The sequence below is a fragment of the Knufia obscura genome (assembly GCF_036327395.1).
Source record: "Knufia obscura strain CCFEE 5817 isolate CBS 148926 chromosome Unknown scaffold_6, whole genome shotgun sequence".
Lineage (NCBI taxonomy): Eukaryota > Fungi > Ascomycota > Eurotiomycetes > Chaetothyriales > Trichomeriaceae > Knufia > Knufia obscura.
This window is the reverse complement of record NW_027042692.1, coordinates 126,233-144,859: the sequence shown is the minus strand read 5'-3', so window position 1 is coordinate 144,859 and position 18,627 is coordinate 126,233. Positions and strand designations below refer to the sequence as shown.

At 51.4% G+C, this 18,627-nt stretch overlaps 10 protein-coding genes across 10 annotated transcripts; 4 read left to right on the top strand and 6 right to left on the bottom strand.

Annotated features, from left to right (window-relative positions):
• Positions 1 to 214: 214 nt before the first annotated feature.
• PMZ80_005545 (uncharacterized protein) lies at positions 215 to 2,044 on the top strand (the record flags this gene model as incomplete). Its single annotated transcript, XM_064873965.1, has 1 exon — positions 215 to 2,044. The coding sequence occupies one exon, from the start codon at positions 215 to 217 to the stop codon at positions 2,042 to 2,044; it is 1,830 nt and encodes a 609-aa protein (XP_064729687.1).
• A 341-nt stretch (positions 2,045 to 2,385) lies between these two features.
• On the bottom strand, positions 2,386 to 3,090 carry PMZ80_005544 (uncharacterized protein; the record flags this gene model as incomplete). Its single annotated transcript, XM_064873964.1, has 1 exon — positions 2,386 to 3,090. One exon carries the CDS (start codon positions 3,088 to 3,090, stop codon positions 2,386 to 2,388), a length of 705 nt encoding a protein of 234 aa, XP_064729686.1.
• An 818-nt stretch (positions 3,091 to 3,908) lies between these two features.
• On the top strand, positions 3,909 to 5,573 carry PMZ80_005543 (uncharacterized protein; the record flags this gene model as incomplete). The annotated part of the gene is made up of 1 exon (XM_064873963.1): positions 3,909 to 5,573. One exon carries the CDS (start codon positions 3,909 to 3,911, stop codon positions 5,571 to 5,573), a length of 1,665 nt encoding a protein of 554 aa, XP_064729685.1.
• Positions 5,574 to 5,926: 353 nt separating this feature from the next.
• On the top strand, positions 5,927 to 6,712 carry PMZ80_005542 (uncharacterized protein; the record flags this gene model as incomplete). The annotated part of the gene is made up of 1 exon (XM_064873962.1): positions 5,927 to 6,712. The coding sequence occupies one exon, from the start codon at positions 5,927 to 5,929 to the stop codon at positions 6,710 to 6,712; it is 786 nt and encodes a 261-aa protein (XP_064729684.1).
• A 286-nt stretch (positions 6,713 to 6,998) lies between these two features.
• On the bottom strand, positions 6,999 to 8,636 carry PMZ80_005541 (uncharacterized protein; the record flags this gene model as incomplete). Its single annotated transcript, XM_064873961.1, has 2 exons — positions 6,999 to 8,463; positions 8,590 to 8,636. The coding sequence occupies 2 exons, from the start codon at positions 8,634 to 8,636 to the stop codon at positions 6,999 to 7,001; spliced, it is 1,512 nt and encodes a 503-aa protein (XP_064729683.1).
• Positions 8,637 to 8,786: 150 nt separating this feature from the next.
• Positions 8,787 to 9,574, bottom strand: PMZ80_005540 (uncharacterized protein; the record flags this gene model as incomplete). The annotated part of the gene is made up of 2 exons (XM_064873960.1): positions 8,787 to 9,319; positions 9,349 to 9,574. 2 exons carry the CDS (start codon positions 9,572 to 9,574, stop codon positions 8,787 to 8,789), a joined length of 759 nt encoding a protein of 252 aa, XP_064729682.1.
• Positions 9,575 to 9,937: 363 nt separating this feature from the next.
• On the bottom strand, positions 9,938 to 10,627 carry PMZ80_005539 (uncharacterized protein; the record flags this gene model as incomplete). Its single annotated transcript, XM_064873959.1, has 1 exon — positions 9,938 to 10,627. One exon carries the CDS (start codon positions 10,625 to 10,627, stop codon positions 9,938 to 9,940), a length of 690 nt encoding a protein of 229 aa, XP_064729681.1.
• A 1,452-nt stretch (positions 10,628 to 12,079) lies between these two features.
• BUR1 (serine/threonine protein kinase, CMGC, CDC2/CDK subfamily) lies at positions 12,080 to 14,038 on the bottom strand (the record flags this gene model as incomplete). Its single annotated transcript, XM_064873958.1, has 1 exon — positions 12,080 to 14,038. The coding sequence occupies one exon, from the start codon at positions 14,036 to 14,038 to the stop codon at positions 12,080 to 12,082; it is 1,959 nt and encodes a 652-aa protein (XP_064729680.1).
• A 550-nt stretch (positions 14,039 to 14,588) lies between these two features.
• Positions 14,589 to 15,914, bottom strand: SER1 (Phosphoserine transaminase; the record flags this gene model as incomplete). Its single annotated transcript, XM_064873957.1, has 1 exon — positions 14,589 to 15,914. The coding sequence occupies one exon, from the start codon at positions 15,912 to 15,914 to the stop codon at positions 14,589 to 14,591; it is 1,326 nt and encodes a 441-aa protein (XP_064729679.1).
• Positions 15,915 to 17,691: 1,777 nt separating this feature from the next.
• On the top strand, positions 17,692 to 18,495 carry PMZ80_005536 (uncharacterized protein; the record flags this gene model as incomplete). The annotated part of the gene is made up of 1 exon (XM_064873956.1): positions 17,692 to 18,495. One exon carries the CDS (start codon positions 17,692 to 17,694, stop codon positions 18,493 to 18,495), a length of 804 nt encoding a protein of 267 aa, XP_064729678.1.
• Between the last annotated feature and the right edge of the window lie 132 nt (positions 18,496 to 18,627).

Here is an 18,627-nt window from a genome sequence, read left to right as displayed (position 1 = left end):
CCCACAAAGAGGAAAGATTCCGCCCCCAGAAAGCTCAATCCTAGCATCTGGCCCTGGCTAAGCGATCAGGTACCGGTGCACCGGGAGTGATCGAAAGCGCAGGCACTGCTGTTCGTGCTGCTGTTACTTGTTTTACTGCGAACCTGGCACAGCTGACCGTCCCCAAGCTCTATTACTGTTTGTAGCAAAGCTGCATGGCGGTCGATTCGGCAGCATGCGGGGGTTGAGCATTGCGAGCCGTACATGGCAGCGACAACCACGTCCCTCCTTCCTCTTCCGGCTACAATCTCACCGAACCCTGTCCTCGCAAGCTCATGCATTCGGCCCATCTCAGCCACCTCTACTCGAAGAGACCATAGGTGAAAACTTTGCTCGCATCGTATCGCAGAATGGTGATCGACCAGCAGTCATATCCCGAGAGCAAGCTCGAAGGTCAACATATTATGAGCTGGATAAGGAGAGTAATATCCTTGCAAGAGGTCTACAGAGCTTGGGTGTGAAGAAGGGAGACCGTGTGTGCGTCTCTCTGGGCAACAACATCGAGTTTGCAACCTTGACCTATGCTTTGTTCAAGCTTGGTGCCATACTCGTACCGTTGAATCCAGCATTCACTGCAAATCAGATAGCAGCAGCCTTCAACGTGCTCAGTGCGACGCATCTGATTATAGGTGCCGAAACGAACCTCCCCTACAAACCACCGAGGTCGAACATATCGATCCTCGAATCACTTGTGCCGAACCTAAAGGGCACCACGGTCGAGTCGGAACATATCCAGTCTCTAAGACATGTCATCCTTCTCGACAACACAAACGGCCGAGTGGACGTTTCTCCCTACCGAGCACTCACCCCCTTCAGCAGTCTAACCCACGACAGCGACACATCCGCCGTCAAGCCCTCATCTACCCTCTCGAACCGTGACATAATAAACATCCAATTCACCTCCGGCACAACATCCATGCCCAAAGCCGCTTGCCTTTCCCACCGCGCCATTCTCAACAATGGCAACCAGATCGGCGACCGCATGCTTCTCACATCACAAGACATCGTATGTTGTCCACCGCCCCTCTTCCACTGCTTCGGCTGTATCCTAGGCTACATGGCTACCGCAACCCATGGCTCCGCAATTGTGTTCCCATCCGAAGCCTTCCACCCCGAGAAGGCGCTCCGCGCGGTCCAGGAGGAGAAATGTACAGCCCTTTACGGCGTCCCGACTATGTTCCTTGCCGAGCTGGAACTCATCGCGAACGGAACGGTCAAATATGAAGGCTTCCAGTATCTACGGACTGGTATTGCGGCTGGTACATCGATACCTGCGGAGCTGATGCGCAAGTTACATAAGACGCTCAATCTGACGGAGCTGACGATATGTTACGGGATGACGGAGACGAGTCCAGTGTCAGTCATGACTACCACGGATGATCCTATTGAGAAGAGGATCAATACGGTTGGGAGGTTAATGCCGCATGTTGAGGTGAAGGTTGTGGACCCACTTGATCACTCGCAGGTGTTGGAAATTGGTGAGCGAGGTGAACTCGCGGTGAGTGGGTACCTGCTCATGGAGAAATACTGGGGTAAACCCGAGAAGACGATGGAAGTGCTGTATCCTGATAAGGATGGGAAGATGTGGATGCATACGGGGGATGAGGCATGTATGGATGCTGAGGGGTATGTTAGTATAACCGGGAGGATAAAAGATCTGATTATTAGAGGTGGAGAGAATATCCATCCTCTTGAGATCGAGAGTTGCCTGCTTGGACATGACGGGATCAGAGATGCGAGTATTGTGGCAATCAAGGACGAGAAATATGGTGAGACGGTGGCTGCTTTTGTGAGGGTTCATGCGAATGCTGAGGGGCAGGCGGTCGATATTGAGGGTGTGAGACAGTTTGTCAGGGACAGGCTTAGCCATCATCTGGTGCCTAAGTATGTGTTCTTTGTTGATGAGTATCCCGTCACTGCGAGCGGCAAGGTGCAGAAATTCAAGTTGAGGGAGGAAGGTGAAAGATTGGTCAAGGAGATCAAGGCACGAGATGGGAATTCTTAGTGGGATTCTCTCTGGGCTGGATCAAAGAGCAATTCAGGATTCAGATCCGGCGCTGTACAGCGGTGGCTATCTCTTCCGGTGTCAGTTGCTCAAATGCCACACGAATGGTACTCATCTGTAAATACAATCTACCTACCTTATTGCTGTGTGCATTGTCCATACATGCATCACTGCACAATCTGCACATCGACACAAAGGTGAACATTACGCGTCAACGCCCCACCAAAGGGATCTCAACACTCGGGGCTTCCTTTCGAGAACGACTCTCGCGCGATAAAATTGTGCCTTCTGCATCCGGCAAACCTTTGGCTAGATATTTTACGAGATGTCGCTGTCCACGATCAGTAGCCGCTTCGAAACAGAAAGGAGTCACGTCTTACCAGCTCCCCTGGTTCATGGTCTAGGAATTCTTCGTCACCGTAAACCACAAGATCGAATACAACAAATACTTCCGTGAACACCACTTCTGACATGCTTGGTTTCAGCCTCGTTAATCTTTGAGTAGTTGTCGTCGCACATGATCCGAAGAGCTTTTCCGGGTATATCCCTATTTCGTATGGAGGGTTCTTCGAAGCTTTCAAAATGGTAGCCACGAGGTCTGCAGGAGAGCGCTGTTCGTAGATGGCCATGGAATCGTAGAAGCAGATTTGAAAGTTCGGTAATGGCGCTGAAGACGAGACGTTTGATGTGTGAGACCTATCCTCTAGGTTGGTAAGTCTGCTCATGCAGGACCAGACGTGCTTGACTGCTGGGACGAGTACGTTCGTCAAATGAGGCCGTCTTGAGATTTGTAGATAGGAGGAATGATAGTGGCTGATTACATCCACTCGGACTGTGACCATCTTGAGATAAGGACGTACGCTGCGATATATTTGCTTGCAAGTCAAGAACAGGTGGATGAGCTCATCCCATCCTGTTATATCGACGACGTCGCGAATATTGCCGGCATCTAGCTCTTCGCTAGCGGTAATAATAACCAGATGAGAGGCGAAAAGATAGCTGTAGATGCTATGCGTGATCTCAGAGGGTAGATCGAGGAGATTCATTGTTTGAAGGGTGTTGTAAATTGGCCGGCTGGCCTTGCCCAAGTGGCTTAGAGGCTTCACCGCTGGGTATTGTAGGTTTACATGCAACAATCTGTCTTTTTCCGCCTTGTCTCAATTACACTGAATATTTGTGCTGAGTAGTAATTCGCGATAGGGCGATGCACAAGTCGTGCGGGTATCCATAAGAGTCATGCAACACTCAACGTGAAGGTCGGCTGCCTGGTCGCGCTGGTGTGTTCAAATCAGGCAGGTTACCTGGGATCGGTGCCACGTGCACGACACAGTAACTAGTTCTTGTACCATCACCAACACTGTCCCCGTCGACACCTTGGACGCGTCGTGCACCACGGAATATGACCACAGCTAGTCAGTCCAGCAGCCTCATGAATTCCGAATCACGTGAATAACGGATCAGGTCATCATTCAGAGCAATGAATGACTCTCGAGTTGCGTGGCAGCAATGTCTCAACCATAGGACTGGATTGCTCCCATTTGGTCGGTATCGGTGCATTCCATCTGATGTCCCCAGTCGCATCAGCGCCTACTTGGACGCCATCGACTTTCAAATAAATCAGCGATTTTCCCTAAGCAGAAGCAAGTACGAGCTCTGTAGATCTCGTGCGGAGATTCACGAGATATTGTGAGCTCGCCAGCGATTGCTGTATTCGGGCTAGTGGTTCTCTTCGCCCGAACTCTAAGCTGTCGCTTATCTCCCGGCCTCCTCATTACGATGCGCGGTCAACAGTCATAACAAGCTCAGCTCTCTATGGTGACGGTCACATCTTCCGACTTCCCTATCTGTATCAGTAGAAACAGACATGGCCATCCGAAGACAACGGGCGAGCTCCATGCAAGGTCGACGCGACAGCCGCCATGCGAGTCGCGCCGAGGTCGTCCAACAAGACGCAGACGAGCTCGCCGACGTTATTGGACATAATCAGGAGCTCGTCCGACAGTTCGGGCCATGGACTATGTTCGCGCTGGCTTTCAGCGTCCTGGGCACCTGGTCGACACTCGCACAGAACCTATCTACGGGTATCAGCAACGGCGGCCCAGTCACTATTTTATGGGGTCTGGTTCTTGTCACCATTTGCAACATATGCGTTGCAGTCTCCCTTGGTGAGCTGCTGAGTGCTATGCCTACCGCGCTCGGTCAAGCCTACTGGATCTATAGGTTATGGACGACCCCAACTGGCAGATTCCTCTCGTACTTGTGTGCTTGGATTAACACATTCGGGTGGTGGGCGCTCACAGCATCCCAATCAGCATTCATGACAGAGTTCATCCTCGCCCTTAAGGTCATCGAGTCTCCAGACTGGGCGCCCGCGACTTATGGATGGGTCAACTTCCTCCTCTATGTTGCGATCACGGTCCTCCTGACAATCATCAATGCGACCTCCTGCCGAAAGGATAATGTGCTTCCTTGGATCAACAGTTTCGTCGGCATCACTTTCATCGGATTGTTCTTTGTCTTCATCCTGGGCCTCCTCATCAGTGTTGGGGTCAGATCTGGGCTTAATTTTCAGCCCGCCTCCTTTGTCTTTGCCGAGTGGCTCAATCAGACCGGCTGGCCAAGCGGTGTAACGTGGTTCACTGGTTTGGTTCAGTCCGCATACGGCCTGACCGCATTTGATGCGTGTATTCACATGATCGAGGAGTTGCCGAACGCGAGCAAGACAGGACCATTCATCTTGTGGCTCTCAGTTCTGACAGGCGCCATCAGCGGGTTCATCTTCATGATGGTGTGTTTATTCTCAATCGTGGATATGGATGCTGTTCTCGCCGCCGATTACCCCTTCATCCAGCTGTGTCTCGACTCTATGGGTGCAGCAGCTGCCACGACTTTGCTAGCACTGTTTGTGATCAGTGGCATCGGTCAGAACATTAGTCTCACGACTAGCGCCTCTCGTCTAACATGGTCGTTTGCGCGAGATGGTGGCCTCCCTTTCCATCGGTACTTTTCTGTCGTCAATAAGAAGTGGAAAGTGCCAGTACGAGCCGTGTATGGTCAGGGTGTCATCATCGGCCTCATCGGAATCCTCTACCTCTTCGCCAATACCGTCTTACAAGCTATCCTCAGCGTGAGCACAATCGCTCTGACTGTGTCGTACGCCATGCCGATTGTTGTACTCCTTATCGTTGGTCGTGATAAGCTACCAAAGGACATTCCATTTCGGCTCGGTCGTTCCGGAACAACGATCAATGTCATCAGCATCATCTACTGCGTGGTCACGACTGTATTCTTCTTCTTTCCTGATGGGCCAAACCCAGCGGCCGCAGACATGAACTGGGCTATAGCAGTCTTCGGCATTATGCTCATTGTCGCGCTTGGGTTCTGGTTCATACAGGGGCACAAGTCATATCTGCGGACTAACAATGCTTTACTCCGGATTGTTACAGGCCAAGAAGACAGCAACGGCGCCGGTCTGCATGAAACGATGAGCAGACCACAAGTTTCGAAGACCAGGATCGACAAGACATGACTGGAGGGAAGCGGACTCAAGGGCTACTGAGTGGTAACGGACCCCGTCGAGGGCTCAGTCTCTCTCAAAACTCGTCGCATGCGGCAGACTTGCTTGCTGCCAACCATTCTGTGACAGTTGACCGTGCTGCCTGCCGGCTTCAATGGCTCTTCACGGTCAGAGCGATCCTGCGGCACTTCGGATATACTGCCTAACCAGGCATAAGCGCTTACCAAAAGCAGAAACATCGGCGCTTTGATCCACTGTGCACGAAACTTCCTGACGACAACATCTTCGCGGGCTGTATCTCTGCTATCTCTAGATACCACTCTCTACTAGCTCGACACTCATCCCTCTGTCTTCGCACCACCATAATGGCCAACCCGAAGCCATACACAGTTCTTGTTACAGGCGCAGCATCCGGTATCGGCCGCTGCTTCACCCAGCACTACCTCAGCCAATCAAACACAATAGTCATTGCAGCAGATATCAATGAAATCAATATATCTACACCGTCATCTCGCCCCGACGGGCAAGAGAACGAATTAATCAAAATTCAGATCGACATGTCCTCAACCATCTCGATCGAAGAAGAGGTCCGCAACCTCAAATCATACTGGACCATCCCACCCCTCGACCTAATAATCCACAGTGCCGGCATCCGCGGCCTCGTGCCCGCAGTCGAATCCTCCCAACCAAACAACCCGGTCGCAGCCGAGACTCTTCAAACCATGACCGCCGAAACAATGCTCCGAACATACCAAATCAACACCCTCGGCACATTCACTCTGCTTCAGTCCCTAGCTAACCACGACCTTTTCCATCTGCCTGACTCAACCAATGCATCACCAACAAAAGTAATCATAATGTCCTCCCGCATGGGCAGCCTCTCCTACAACACAGCAGGCGGTGGCTACGCATACCGCGCAAGTAAAGCGGCGCTGAACGCGATAGTCCGGAGCATGAGTCTTGATTTGCGGCATGTGATTTTTGCACTTGTGCATCCTGGGCGTGTGGAGACTGGGTTGACGATGTGTAGGGAGGAGGGCGCGATTGAGGTTGAGGAGAGTGTGGGGGATATGCTTAAGGTTATTGATGGGTTAGAGTGGAAGGATAGTGGACGATTTATGGATCGGTGGGGGGTGGATATTGGGTGGTGAGGTAGGAAGCAATGTGCAAGTGGCTCAGCGTGGACGACCTGTTGATGCTATTCTATGCTATGGCTTCTATGCGTGGCACTGCCAATTTATGCCACCAAGCTTTTCGAGCTTGGGGTGCCCCAGGATGTAGTGTGTCAGCCCTCGTCTATTCTATGAGCCAATCGCCCTCTGCATTGTTTTTAGACATCACAGTTTAACCTATCCCAACCCGACCCAGATATTCCAAGTGGCATCAACGTCGCTAGACACTCTCAACCCAACGCCACTCTCCGATCTTCTCCCGCCCTCAACTCGAGACCCGCTCAACGACATCCCACTCCTCCTCACCATCCTCCTTCTGCACAACCATCCACTCCTTGTCCTCATTCTCATCTTCCAATTCATCCGCAACAGAAGTCTCCGCACCTCTAATGAGCTCATCTTGTGTCATACCATGCATGACATCGGAATTTGACCACCGGGTGGGCGCCGCTGATCGCTTTGAGTGTTTGAACGGGCGTTGGGCCACAGGCAGGACTGGGTAAGTGTGATCGAAGTTGAAGAACAAATCGTCGTCGATCATTGCTGTTGTTCCAATCTCGAAGGGTGAGGTTGGATTTGGATAGACTGGGTGATATCTATTCCATGGAGTATACTTGTTGGGAAATCTTGCTGGATAGTGGAAGGCCTCGTCGTCTGCTGTCATTGCTTTCGGCATTGCTGCTGTGGAATTTGGAATATCTCGAGACTGTGGCGTTGGCTGAGCAGTGACATGGGGAGGACGCTGCTTAGCGGTTATGGACGGCAATGCGAGGGGATCTTCGCTGGACGTTGGCGTGGGGTCGGCGAAGTGGACTGGTGACGGGGCTAGCTGATTTGTGCGCAGAGCATGATATGCACCTTCGCCGACTTTCAAGAACTCGTCGTCAGACAATGAAGACTGTTCGTTACCGAAATATGGAGGTTGTGTTCGTGGTAGAGGTCGAGACTTGAGCTGCGGACGACGGTTGTTAGAGAATGACATTGCTGGTTTTGTGGCTGTGGTTGCAGCTTTTCGAATGAGTGGCGGGGCTGAGGCCAGATCTGGAAAGTGGCGGACGCCAGAGGCGACGGGATCTATGGGGTTGTTATAGAGGACCGGGTCTATTGGCTTGTAGGTTGGGGATATCTCTGCTGGAGTATAATTGGATGGTAGCTCTGCTGGAATGTAGGTCGATGATAGCTCTGCGGGACTGTAACTGGGTGATAGCTTTGCTGGAGTGTAGTTGGGTGGTAGCTGTGCGGGAGTGTAGCTTGGGGATATGTCTGCTGGAATGTAGGTCGAGGTTATTCTAGCCGGCGTGTAGGCGGATGCGTGCTGTGCCGGTCTGTAACTTGATTGTTCTGCTTGATTCTTCCTAGTGAATATATTTGGCGCTCGTGGCATTGTAGTGACCGGTCGTCTTACACGGTCCTTGATCTCCAATGTCTCAGCTTGTCCTGCTCTGAAGTGTAGCTTTTTCATCAATTCCCGCCACAACTTAGTGATATGTGCAGCAGCCTTCTTATCGAAGCATTCAGACTCTGCGTGAGTCTCAAAGACTGTGATGATGTCTCGAGCATACATGGTGTATTCCTCGTCGGTGAGCTTGTTGGTCTCCTTAAGAGTTGATAGGATGCGATCTGGCTTGAGAGTCTCTTTGGTAGCGTCGTTGATGTCATCGCTGAAGACGGGGTCTTTGATTGAGAAGTGGTAGCCTGTACTGAGATATATGTCGGTCAAAAGATCTGATCTAGACATCGAGTTAGCTTCTCTGGCGGGCATTCTTGGTTGCGACATAGCGTTAGAGCTGAATATCAATGAGTGGTATGTTGTCCTGTGGAGTTGTGCGGTGGACTTCCAGTCTGTATACACTCACGATGATGGTTCGGTTTGTAACTGCGACCGAGATTCGAGAAGAGACATCTTGTAAGGTAGACAGCAGGGCCTTGTTCCTTCCAGCATAGATACCATGACTGCTGCATTCGTCCGCCAATCTGTTATCTGCGACGAAACCATCCTACTGAATCATCGCCAATTCTCGGAATCTCCTTCTGCCTCCGGAGCTCCTGTAGCCTACTGCATCGCCCAAACCCGTGCCTCTCCAGCTTCAACCATTGTACTTGGAATGATGATATTCCAGTCGCCATCGTCAAGCATTGGTTCCTCGACGAACGTCCATCCGGCTTCTTCTTCTTGTCCACCATCGTTGCTTCTGACGTCGTTGTTCGGGCCAGGACTGATGCGCGTCAATGGTTGATTCATGCCATCTTTCTCATTGTATGGCTTTGGCATTGGGCTGACAGTAATTGCGAGCTCCTCGGCCTCGGTTTCGGTATGGCTTGGCTGTGCCGTCTTCTCCGCAGTCTTCTTGAAGAACGCAAGTGTGTTGGCAGAAGTGTACCTAGAGTTTCGGACCGTAACAGGTGTGATCCGGGCTTTTTTGGAAGGAAGTTCACGCCCATTCGGTGGCTTCGTGGTCTCATCATTCGGTGTGTGACAAGAGTCCTGTATGTCTGGTCTCTGTACGCTAAACTCTTCACGAGCTTCCGCCACAAGAACAGGATGTCGTCCGCAGCCTTGATATCGATATCGTTGCAACTCTTGACCTGATTTAAGGTCGTCAGAAGCCGTTCACACATCCACTTATCCTCGTTTGCTGTGATCCTCTCTGTGCTCCGTAAGGTGCGAATCAGCATATCGGGCTTGAAAGTGTTGGCATCCGTGCCTCCAATACACGCGACAAAGACTGTGTCTTCGATGGTATCAATTTTCTCTGCAACGAGCATCATTGACATGACCTGTGCTCGTGTGAACACCTGGCCGTCGGCGCTAGAGATGATGTGAGCGGTGGATTGAGCCATGGTGAACGACACTATATGATCTGTCATGTAATAGCAAGTTCCGTAGAATGCTCTTGGATAATTGATATGACGAATGGATCAATGGCAATCTGCGATGGTGCTGCAAAATACGTTGACAGTAACATTGATAGCAGGGGAGATAAAGATGGTACGGCAGACAATACAGAGAAGTGCAGCAAAGTGCAGCCAGTCGCCTCCAAACACATTTGCGTGATCATAGGTATGAAGCTGTGGAAGACTAGTCGGCATATTCATTCTCGTGCTCCAAGCGCCTGCATTTCACTCATAGTGGCTTTTGGTAGGTTTCTGTCGTTGACCCGAAGATACGCATGCTGGGTGGACGCCAAACATGATTTCTAGTACTCATAGCTCATCAACCAGTTCCCATGGATCTTCGACGAGTACGTAGTCGTCGTCGACATCGTCACTAGTGTTGGCCGTGTTGTGCACCGCTTCGATTTGCGCAGCATTGGACCTTTCTCTGATTGGAAGCTTCTTCGCTGGCTGCTCAGTAGGAGGTTTGGTCTCGTCAATAAGCTTTTCAGTGCATAAATCAGGTGGCTGCTGAGCACCATTCGGATCTTGAGCGTTATGATACTTGAAAGGCCTTTTCTCCGTGGCTTGCTCTGTTTGCCGCTGATTGTATGCTGGGTCCTGATTTCTACGGGCTTTGGCCACGTTTTCCTGCGCACGACGAAGTAGCAGATTCTCTCTCATCTTCATGCCCTCAAAAAGTAGTTCCAATCTGTGCCCGATGTATTTCAACTTTTTGGCCATTCCACCGTGACCGCGGTCTTGTTGCATTTCCGCGAGGCACATGCGCACTGGCTCGAGGTATTGGTGTTTCTCGTAGGAATTCAGCTCGCCATGTTCCAGGATTTCGTGGATAATCCTTAATGGATCGGTGCGATTAGAGACGAAGTCGTAGGTGCTTATGTCGAGGCCGGTACATATACGGTCCATTATTTTGATGATGTACGGTGCTGCAAGATCGTATTGGGATTCAATCAATCTCATGTCGGTATTCTCGAATTGCGCAGTGAGTGCTGCCATGTTGGGGGCCATTGCGAATTCCTGTCTACAGAGAGGTAGATCGTGCTTGACCTGTCGCACAAAATATGAAATATATTTGGCGAGCTTATATGGCGCAAGCTCTAGTTGTTGCCTGTTCTGGGGAATGTGCGCTCGAAACCTGCTCAATTCATGTGCCTCCTGCTTCTAGTCCAGAATCGACAAGGTGGCAATGGATGCCAACCATGGTTTTGGTAGCGTGAGCCAGTCTACACAGAGGGTAACGGCCAGTTCCTCGCTAGGCTCAAGATCGCCTTAAACGTAGAGCATGAAGGAAGTTGAGATATTGGCAGCAATGTAGCAGCATCTGTGGCTGTTCAGCCATGTCGATAGTATAAGAGCTGACAGCAAACAAAAGGGACAGCTCGCTTTCGAGGCCACGATGGCCAGGGTACTCTTAGGTAGAGCTCGGAGACCATCGGAAGACTAACTCACTAATACATTGCATCGTTGGAGTTACTCTGCTGCTGTGGGAAGACTCAATACAGACTCACAAAGGGTTGCATGATTCACATGGCGGCAGCGGTTTTGCGTCGCCAGTTGATCAAGACAAAGCATGCTATGCGGACTGCTTTCAGCAGATCAAGCACTGCTCGAAGATCAGACGTATCTTATGGCAAGGAAGGTAGCAATTGATGGCATGCCGGCAAAGAAGACGAAGTTAGCACGGCGTCTGATTGATGTTGTCGATTGTGAAGATGGCAGGAGCGTGACGTCACGTGTACTGGGCCCGCCATCGGAGCTACTTATCAAGCGAATGCGGCAGCAGGAACGGGACGTACCAAGAAGCAAGAAGTACCTACCTAGTAGAAGAATGCTGTGTTGCAAGTCTGAATACCTAGCAGTCCTCGCCACCATGCAACTCCGCACCGCACAGGGTCGCAAAACACCGCGCCCGCTTCGGACGGCTTGTATGCTCTCCCTCAGCGCCGAAGAGTGCCCAGTAAGAATATTCTAACATACATGAAAACGTCCCAACTTTCCCAGGATTGCCTTGCCTCTTCTCCTGGCTCTGCACCAGTCGATCTTCAACGGCGACAGCCTGCGTAGGCAGTAGCGTCGAGAGCCCTGTGACGAAGAGAGATTCGTGGCACTGAAGCACACCAACGGGCTCTTGGCTTAGGACACTACTATAATACCTCATAATGGACGCCGTATAAAGCATAACGAGGTTGAAAATGCCTGCACTCGTGTTCTTCGGAGGCCAAGCCGATCAAGCTGTGCTTTTCGGTTTATGCAGTATCCCCAGCTCCTTATTCAGCGATCAATGGATCGCTTCCGCCTCTTTCTGCGCACTTTCTTACCATATACTCGTGGCTTGGCAGGGACCTGGTCCGGCCTAGAAGGTAGCGTCTCTAGCCACCCAGCAACTCGGTTTCCACGGTCTTCGTCGCCGCTCTCCTCACTGTCTCTTGAAGGATCTCGGCCTCTGTTCTACCGTCGGCTGTAGTAGTCCTGAGAATGCCCACCACCATTTCTAAAATCTCTTTCCTGACTGTAATATTGCCTCTCTCGTTCCCGATCAGGCATTCTATCCCTAATAGGACTCCGAGACCTCCTTCGTTCATAGCTGCCGACTGATGGCGGACCGCGCCGATCTATGTACGGGTCGCCGTTCGACTGATCGTCGTATGGCAAGCGGTCATCGTACTCTGCAGAGTGGCCACGATCGCCTCGTGACATTGGTCGGTCTGAACCATCTCGAGGCGGCATCGGCGGTCGTCTGTTACCAACGGGTCCGCCCGTCGGATCTCGCAACACGGTCCGGGGTGGCCTCGCGTGGGGATCCGCACTCGAGTACGAAGGAATGTAAGTATCTACTTCAGGCGCTGGCCCGCGATGTGGCGGAACTCGAGGACCCGCTTCAGCGCCTGGCGGTACTCTTCTTGGAGGAGGTCTGTCGTCACGATCTCGATGTGGAGGAGGTGGCCCGTTATGGTAAGGGTCCATCTCAGGAATGGGTGGTCGTGGAGGCAAGCTCGTGTCGGGTGGAGGTGGCCGCCTCGAGTATGGGTCGTCGTAGTGCTGCGGTGGCGGTGGCCTTCTTTCCCGATATGGGTCATCGTCGTAGTGTCGGGGCTGTCGATAGCCGTGGTCATAATCGTCGTGCCGTGGTGGACGAGGCCCTCGGTGCTCGTACTCGCCGTTATGTCCACGAGGTGGCGGCCTTCGTCCATGACCATTAACATGTGGTGGGCGGCCTCCACGTCCGCCATGTCTGTCGACGGGTCGAGATCTGTCCTCGAAGCCATACTCGTTCTGTGGACCCACGCCGACTTGACCTCCTGCAGGCGCTGGTGGGGCTTTACGCTCTGCATCACGTGGTCTCTGTTTGTCAAACTCATGCGAGTCTTCCATCCTCGGCAGCTCTTCTGGCCGTGCGGGTAATGGGTGGGTTTTGAAGAAGGGATGTTCTAGGGCGTCAATCGCGTTGATCCTTGTCCGCCAATCAAGCCTCAACAATTCTTCCAATAAACTCAGACCTGTTGCGCTGAGCTGGCTACCAAAGTTGTGTCGGATGGTGCTTTTGCGATTACCCCAGTCTTTGATGCCATCGCATCCTGGAAGGTCTTCCCAGCCTGGCATGGTTTCGTTATTTGGCGATCCCACCAATGAAAATATTAGTTGTGTTTGAGCCAAATCCGAATCTCCTTGTAATATAGGTTTCCTCTTGTACATCTCTCCGAAAACACAACCAACACCCCACATGTCGACGGCAGTCGTATAGTTTCTCAGCTGCAGCAGAAGCTCCGGAGGTCGGTACCAGCGCGTGACCACAAGCGTTGTATAGCCTCTTGTCGCTTCACCGCCACCTTTTCCGGGCTGAGGTGGCGCATCCTCGTACGGCCTTGCCAGTCCAAAATCTGCAATCTGAAGGATACCCTTGTTGCTGATCAGCAAATTGGCAGCTTTCATGTCTCTGTGTAATATCCTGCTTTCATGCAGATATCTGCAGCCTTCCAGTAATTGCTTCATGTAGCACTTGATCTGGGGCTCGGTGAAGTGAATGTTAGGATTCTTCAACATTCCTGATAGGTCGTGGTCCATGTAGGGTGTAACCATGAACATATTGGACTTCTTCGTCACGTCCTTTGGTCGTTCGACAGCCATTTCGACCAGGCTGAGGATATTTGGATGGTTGAGCGCCTTGAGGAGTTTGATCTCCCGCAGAGCAGTAATAGGAAAGCCATCCTTCTCGTTGTGCACCAATATCTTCTTCAGCGCAACGACCTGGCCCGTCTTTTTCGACCGCGCCTTTGAGACTTCTCCAAATGTCCCTTCACCCAACTTGCACATCCATTCATATTCCTGGACTTTCGAACATCCTTGAAATCGCGGTTTCGCATCAGGCTTGACTTCGAGAGGGTATCGTCCAGCAGGCTTGGTAGCCATTGGGCTCGGTATATCGCTGTCTGGGAGGCGCAGTCAGTGACTCGATGTAAATCAAGAGAGTCCGTCTGCTCGTTGGAATTGTTGATGACATGAGGTTGAGACTGTCATTATCATGATCGCATTTGTCGCAGACGTAAGGCAGTCAGGCTGATAGACTGTCGTCTGCAGTCATCAACGATCCAAAGGCGATGATGCTGAGTTGAGAAGAAAGTGAATCAAAGCGAAGCAGAACGTCTCTACACACAAACGCGCTCTGTGTCGAAGCGCCAGACTTGGAGATCGTAAGCCAGTTCCGCCATGACGCAGGGTCCGCCGCGGGCTTTGTTGCACCCAGACAGGCACTTAAAGGCTGCCGAGAATCAAGACTTTTCGGGGCCAGAATAGGCTAAGCTTGCCACTAATTATGCTAGATCAATAAAATAGCTGGGGGTACGAACCATCTTCCACTACCTCTACTTCTTTAGCACAGCTTAAGTACTGTACTGCTCCAGATATCTATAATCTGTCCGAAGCCACAGTGATATCTACTCTTTGCTTCTTCGGCGCTGTCTTACGAGGTCGCTGCAAACTCCACCAGATGTGCCACGAGCTTTTCTGCGCTGGTCAAGCTCACAGCATTGTAGTTGCTCGCTCTCATTCCTCCAACACTTCTGTGTCCCTTCAGTCCCATCAGATTCTTCTTCTCAGCACTTGCCAGAAACTCCTTCTCTCGTGCCTCATCCCACTTGCCTGGCTCAGCATTGCTGTCCGCCTTCGGCTTGATCCTGAAGCAGATGTTCATCCTCGATCTAATGCTCTTGTCTGGCACAACATGGTACGTGTCAGAGTATTGATCCAGAGCCTCGTAGATAAGCGACGCTTTCCGGTTAGCCAGCTCTTCTTGACCACCAACCTTCTTCTCCGCAAACGTGCTGACTAAAGACTGGAGTACGAGGGTTGCAACATAGAGATTGAAGATTGGCAGTGTGTTGTACAACGAGTTGTTCTTTGCGATGGTGGCAAAGTCAAACACGACAGGTGGTATGGCCGATGGCAGAACATCTGACAGCTGTTGTAGGAATGTTGGAGCTGGCGTCAACGCCAGTAGAGACTTGCGGACGATGATGACTGTGATGCCAGCGATGCCGAGATTCTTCTGAGCACCACCAAAAATCATGCCATAGTCCCGCACGTTGATCTTCCGGCTGACGAAATTCGAGCTCATATCAGCAACCACCACACCGTCGTCCTCCGTTCTACCTTTGAGGCAGTCTGGAAATTTAGGAAACTCGACACCATCCACGGTCTCATTGTCGCACCAGTACGACATAGCACTTTTCTTGCTGTCGCTCAAGTTCCACTCGCTCTCCGCAGGGATGACGCCAAACTTGCCGTTATTGCTCTTCCTTGCGTCCACAGCAACATTTACATAGTTTGAGCCTATCAGCCTCGCAGCTTCCTGACTAGCTTTCAGACTCCAGCTGCCAGTCACAAGGTAATCGAGCTTCAACTCCTCCTTGATCTCCTTCCGGACTCGTTCAACCACTTCTGCATCCTTTCCTTCTCCGAGCTCAGCGACAGCCCTTCTTCTTCGTCGCTCAACCCACCATCCTACACATGCTTGTACAGAAGCGCTGAATTCTCCTGTACCGCCACCTTGCATGAATAGGATTTCGTAAGCATCGTCGCCTTCTAGTGGTATGTCGTAGAGAGTAGACAGAGCAGACTTGGCGTCTGCTAGGACTTTGTTGGCTGTAGGCGATCGATGTGAGATCTCTGAGAGACCGAGACCGGTGTTCTCGAAGTTGACCAGGGCCTCGGCAGATTGTTCGATGACAGGCGTTGGCAGTGGCGCTGGTCCAGCGCCGAAGTATGAGATCTCTTCTCGTGAAGGCATGATATCGACTGTGATCCAACAGACTGTGATCTTCGTAGTAGGAAACAATCGTCTAGTCCACAGTTTTCACTAGCCTGGGGAAGGCGCAACTGCCGATCTCGAGGTTGCGGAATGGAAACAGCCAAACACTTTGACCTTTTGTGGTTGCTGTTTGCGGATTGTAGTAAGTTGCTGCTCGCTTCTCTTTCTTCCGTATTGCTTTTGAACACCTTAGAACCTTGCAGGTCGAAAGATGGCGGAGGATGGTTATGGTGAGTCAGTTTCTTGTGATAATTTGTCCCGCCATCCAAATTTATGTGGGGCTCCAATCGCTGCATAAACTTCGTCTCGCCTTCAACATCGAAGACAGGTCTCTTTTAGTCCTTCACTTCTACTTTCAGACCATCAGAACAAACTCCGTACTCCAGACTCGCGTTCGCGCCTCGGCAATGGAGTGTTCTGACGCCGATCTCTTCATGCTACAGCGTAGGGATCCCGGGTACGAGCTAACCTTGAAACGTTTGAGAACCACGCGAAATAGAGCTACCGAGCAAGATATCCATTATCGAGGATACCGTCCGATTCTGTCGCCCGCTGGTAGCCACCTTGAACAAGAAGACTTTGACGAACCAATTTGAGGAAGCAGAAGATCGAGAAGTCGAGCCTGATTGAATCCCATCAATGCAAATGAAATTATCTAACTAAGCCTTCATTGTTGAAGACTATATTTCTGAGCAGCACATCCTCCGATACGCTAGGCTGGCAACACGTAGCAGAACGTATTCACGGCAATGTGGCTCTGGAGGACGCCAAGGTGAAGCCAGCTCCCACTCAAGCCGGCTGAGATCCATCTCCATCCATCATCCTGCCGTTTCGGCATCGATACACGTAAAAGCGAGTGCAATGACAAATATTCCAGCCATGGCCACTCGAAAGCATCAGCACATGCAATTGCAAAGAGTGTGACTTGCACATTTCGAAGATAGATGCTGAAAGTACGAAACTCCAACGGTGCGCAGGTTCGGAACGGTAAGAGCGACGGCGTCTGAAAGACGAGTAATGGAGTGCCTGTGAGTTGCTTAAAGAGTTCGTTTGGGCTGTAGTCAACCCCTAGTCACTTTACTCCGGATCTGGCTCTGGATTTGTCTTTGTCACCCCAGCAATGGTCGCGTCTTCACGAGTATTTCTGCATCCCGACTGCTCCGGGATGAGCGAGATCGTGGCTGCTTCTGCGATGCACTTTTGTTGAGATATTTGGTCTAGACCATATCGAAGTGTCGCATTTGGGGTGGAATAAGACTCCCACCATACGTTTGGCTAACAGCATCCTCGGTGAGTGAAGCACCCTTTGTTCGGCCGTAGACAATGACGGCAGTGCACGTGTGATATCCCACGCAGCACTTTGGAGGACAAGCGCCATTGTGTCTTTCTGGCAGCGAAGTGAAGGTCAACGCCGAATACAGGAGTGAAAGTGCACCTTCGTTATCACGGACAATATGCTGTGCCGCATGGTATAGTATATGGACGACTTAAATCATTATAGGATGTCGATCCCTGCTCCCACCATCATCTACTTGACTTCTACATACCGACTTGGACACAAAACCTATCGTGTCTAGAATATCCTATCAAACATCTCAAAGACTTGTCTCCCGATTATTCTCGCCTCGGCTCCCGAATTATTCCTTCACAAGGACAACGAACTTAAGTCGAAACCAACAAGACATACAAGCACCCATTGAAATCAAGACTATGGACGACCTGATTTCTCGTCTTCTGGGGAGGTCTGGTAACGGTCATGGCCACAGCCACAGCCGCAGTCACGACCATGGGCATAATCATCGATATAACCATAGGCACTCAAGTTCGCAAGGCTACCCTCAGTCACAGTCGCATGGGCCAGGTCTTGCTTATGCTCATGACCCGTATGACCATATGTATTCTGGTCATCATCATCACAATCATCACAGTCATTCCGACCATTTTGCAGGACACCGCAGCCAGCCCCTTTATCGTCACCACCACGATCACCACGATTCATTTCCTTATGGTCGAGAGCATCACCACAGTCCGCATCATCACTACGGGGATCACAGCCATTCTGCTCACGGCGCAGATTGCCCTCGCCACTCACATCACGGTGGACAAAGCAGTCTCTTCTCGAACCACGGCGGAATGCACTCACATCATGAGCACCACGATTTCGGTCACCATGGCCACTCTCACCATGGGCACCACCACGGCGGACACTCCCAGCACGGCGGACTCGACAACCTCTTCTCGAGATTCGGTGGAAGACATGCTCATCACGACGAAGACGCACACCACTTCCACGGTGGACGATCTCACTATCACGACCACGACTATGATCATACCCCCTCACGTCCTCATGCTCAGCGCCAGCAACGGCACGCTAGGCCAACGTATGAGTACCCTGACAGCGATGTTGGAGTTTCCAGCCCCCGTGCATCTCGACGACGCCCGACAGATGAGCAGTACTTCATGTCAGGAGCTCTCCAAGATTCACCAAGACTATCCGGATCGCGTCGATCTGGCTCTCAATGGTCCTAGGACTAGTGAGGTGATTCTATTGCACAGGTAATGGCGTTTGGAAGCTTTGGCGTTTAGGGTCTTCGAAGAGACAGGGGACTGGCGACATGGCTATCTTTGTATAAATTGTGGATTTGGAGGACGTATAGGTCCTGCTAGTAGCAGAAATGCAAACATGAGACAG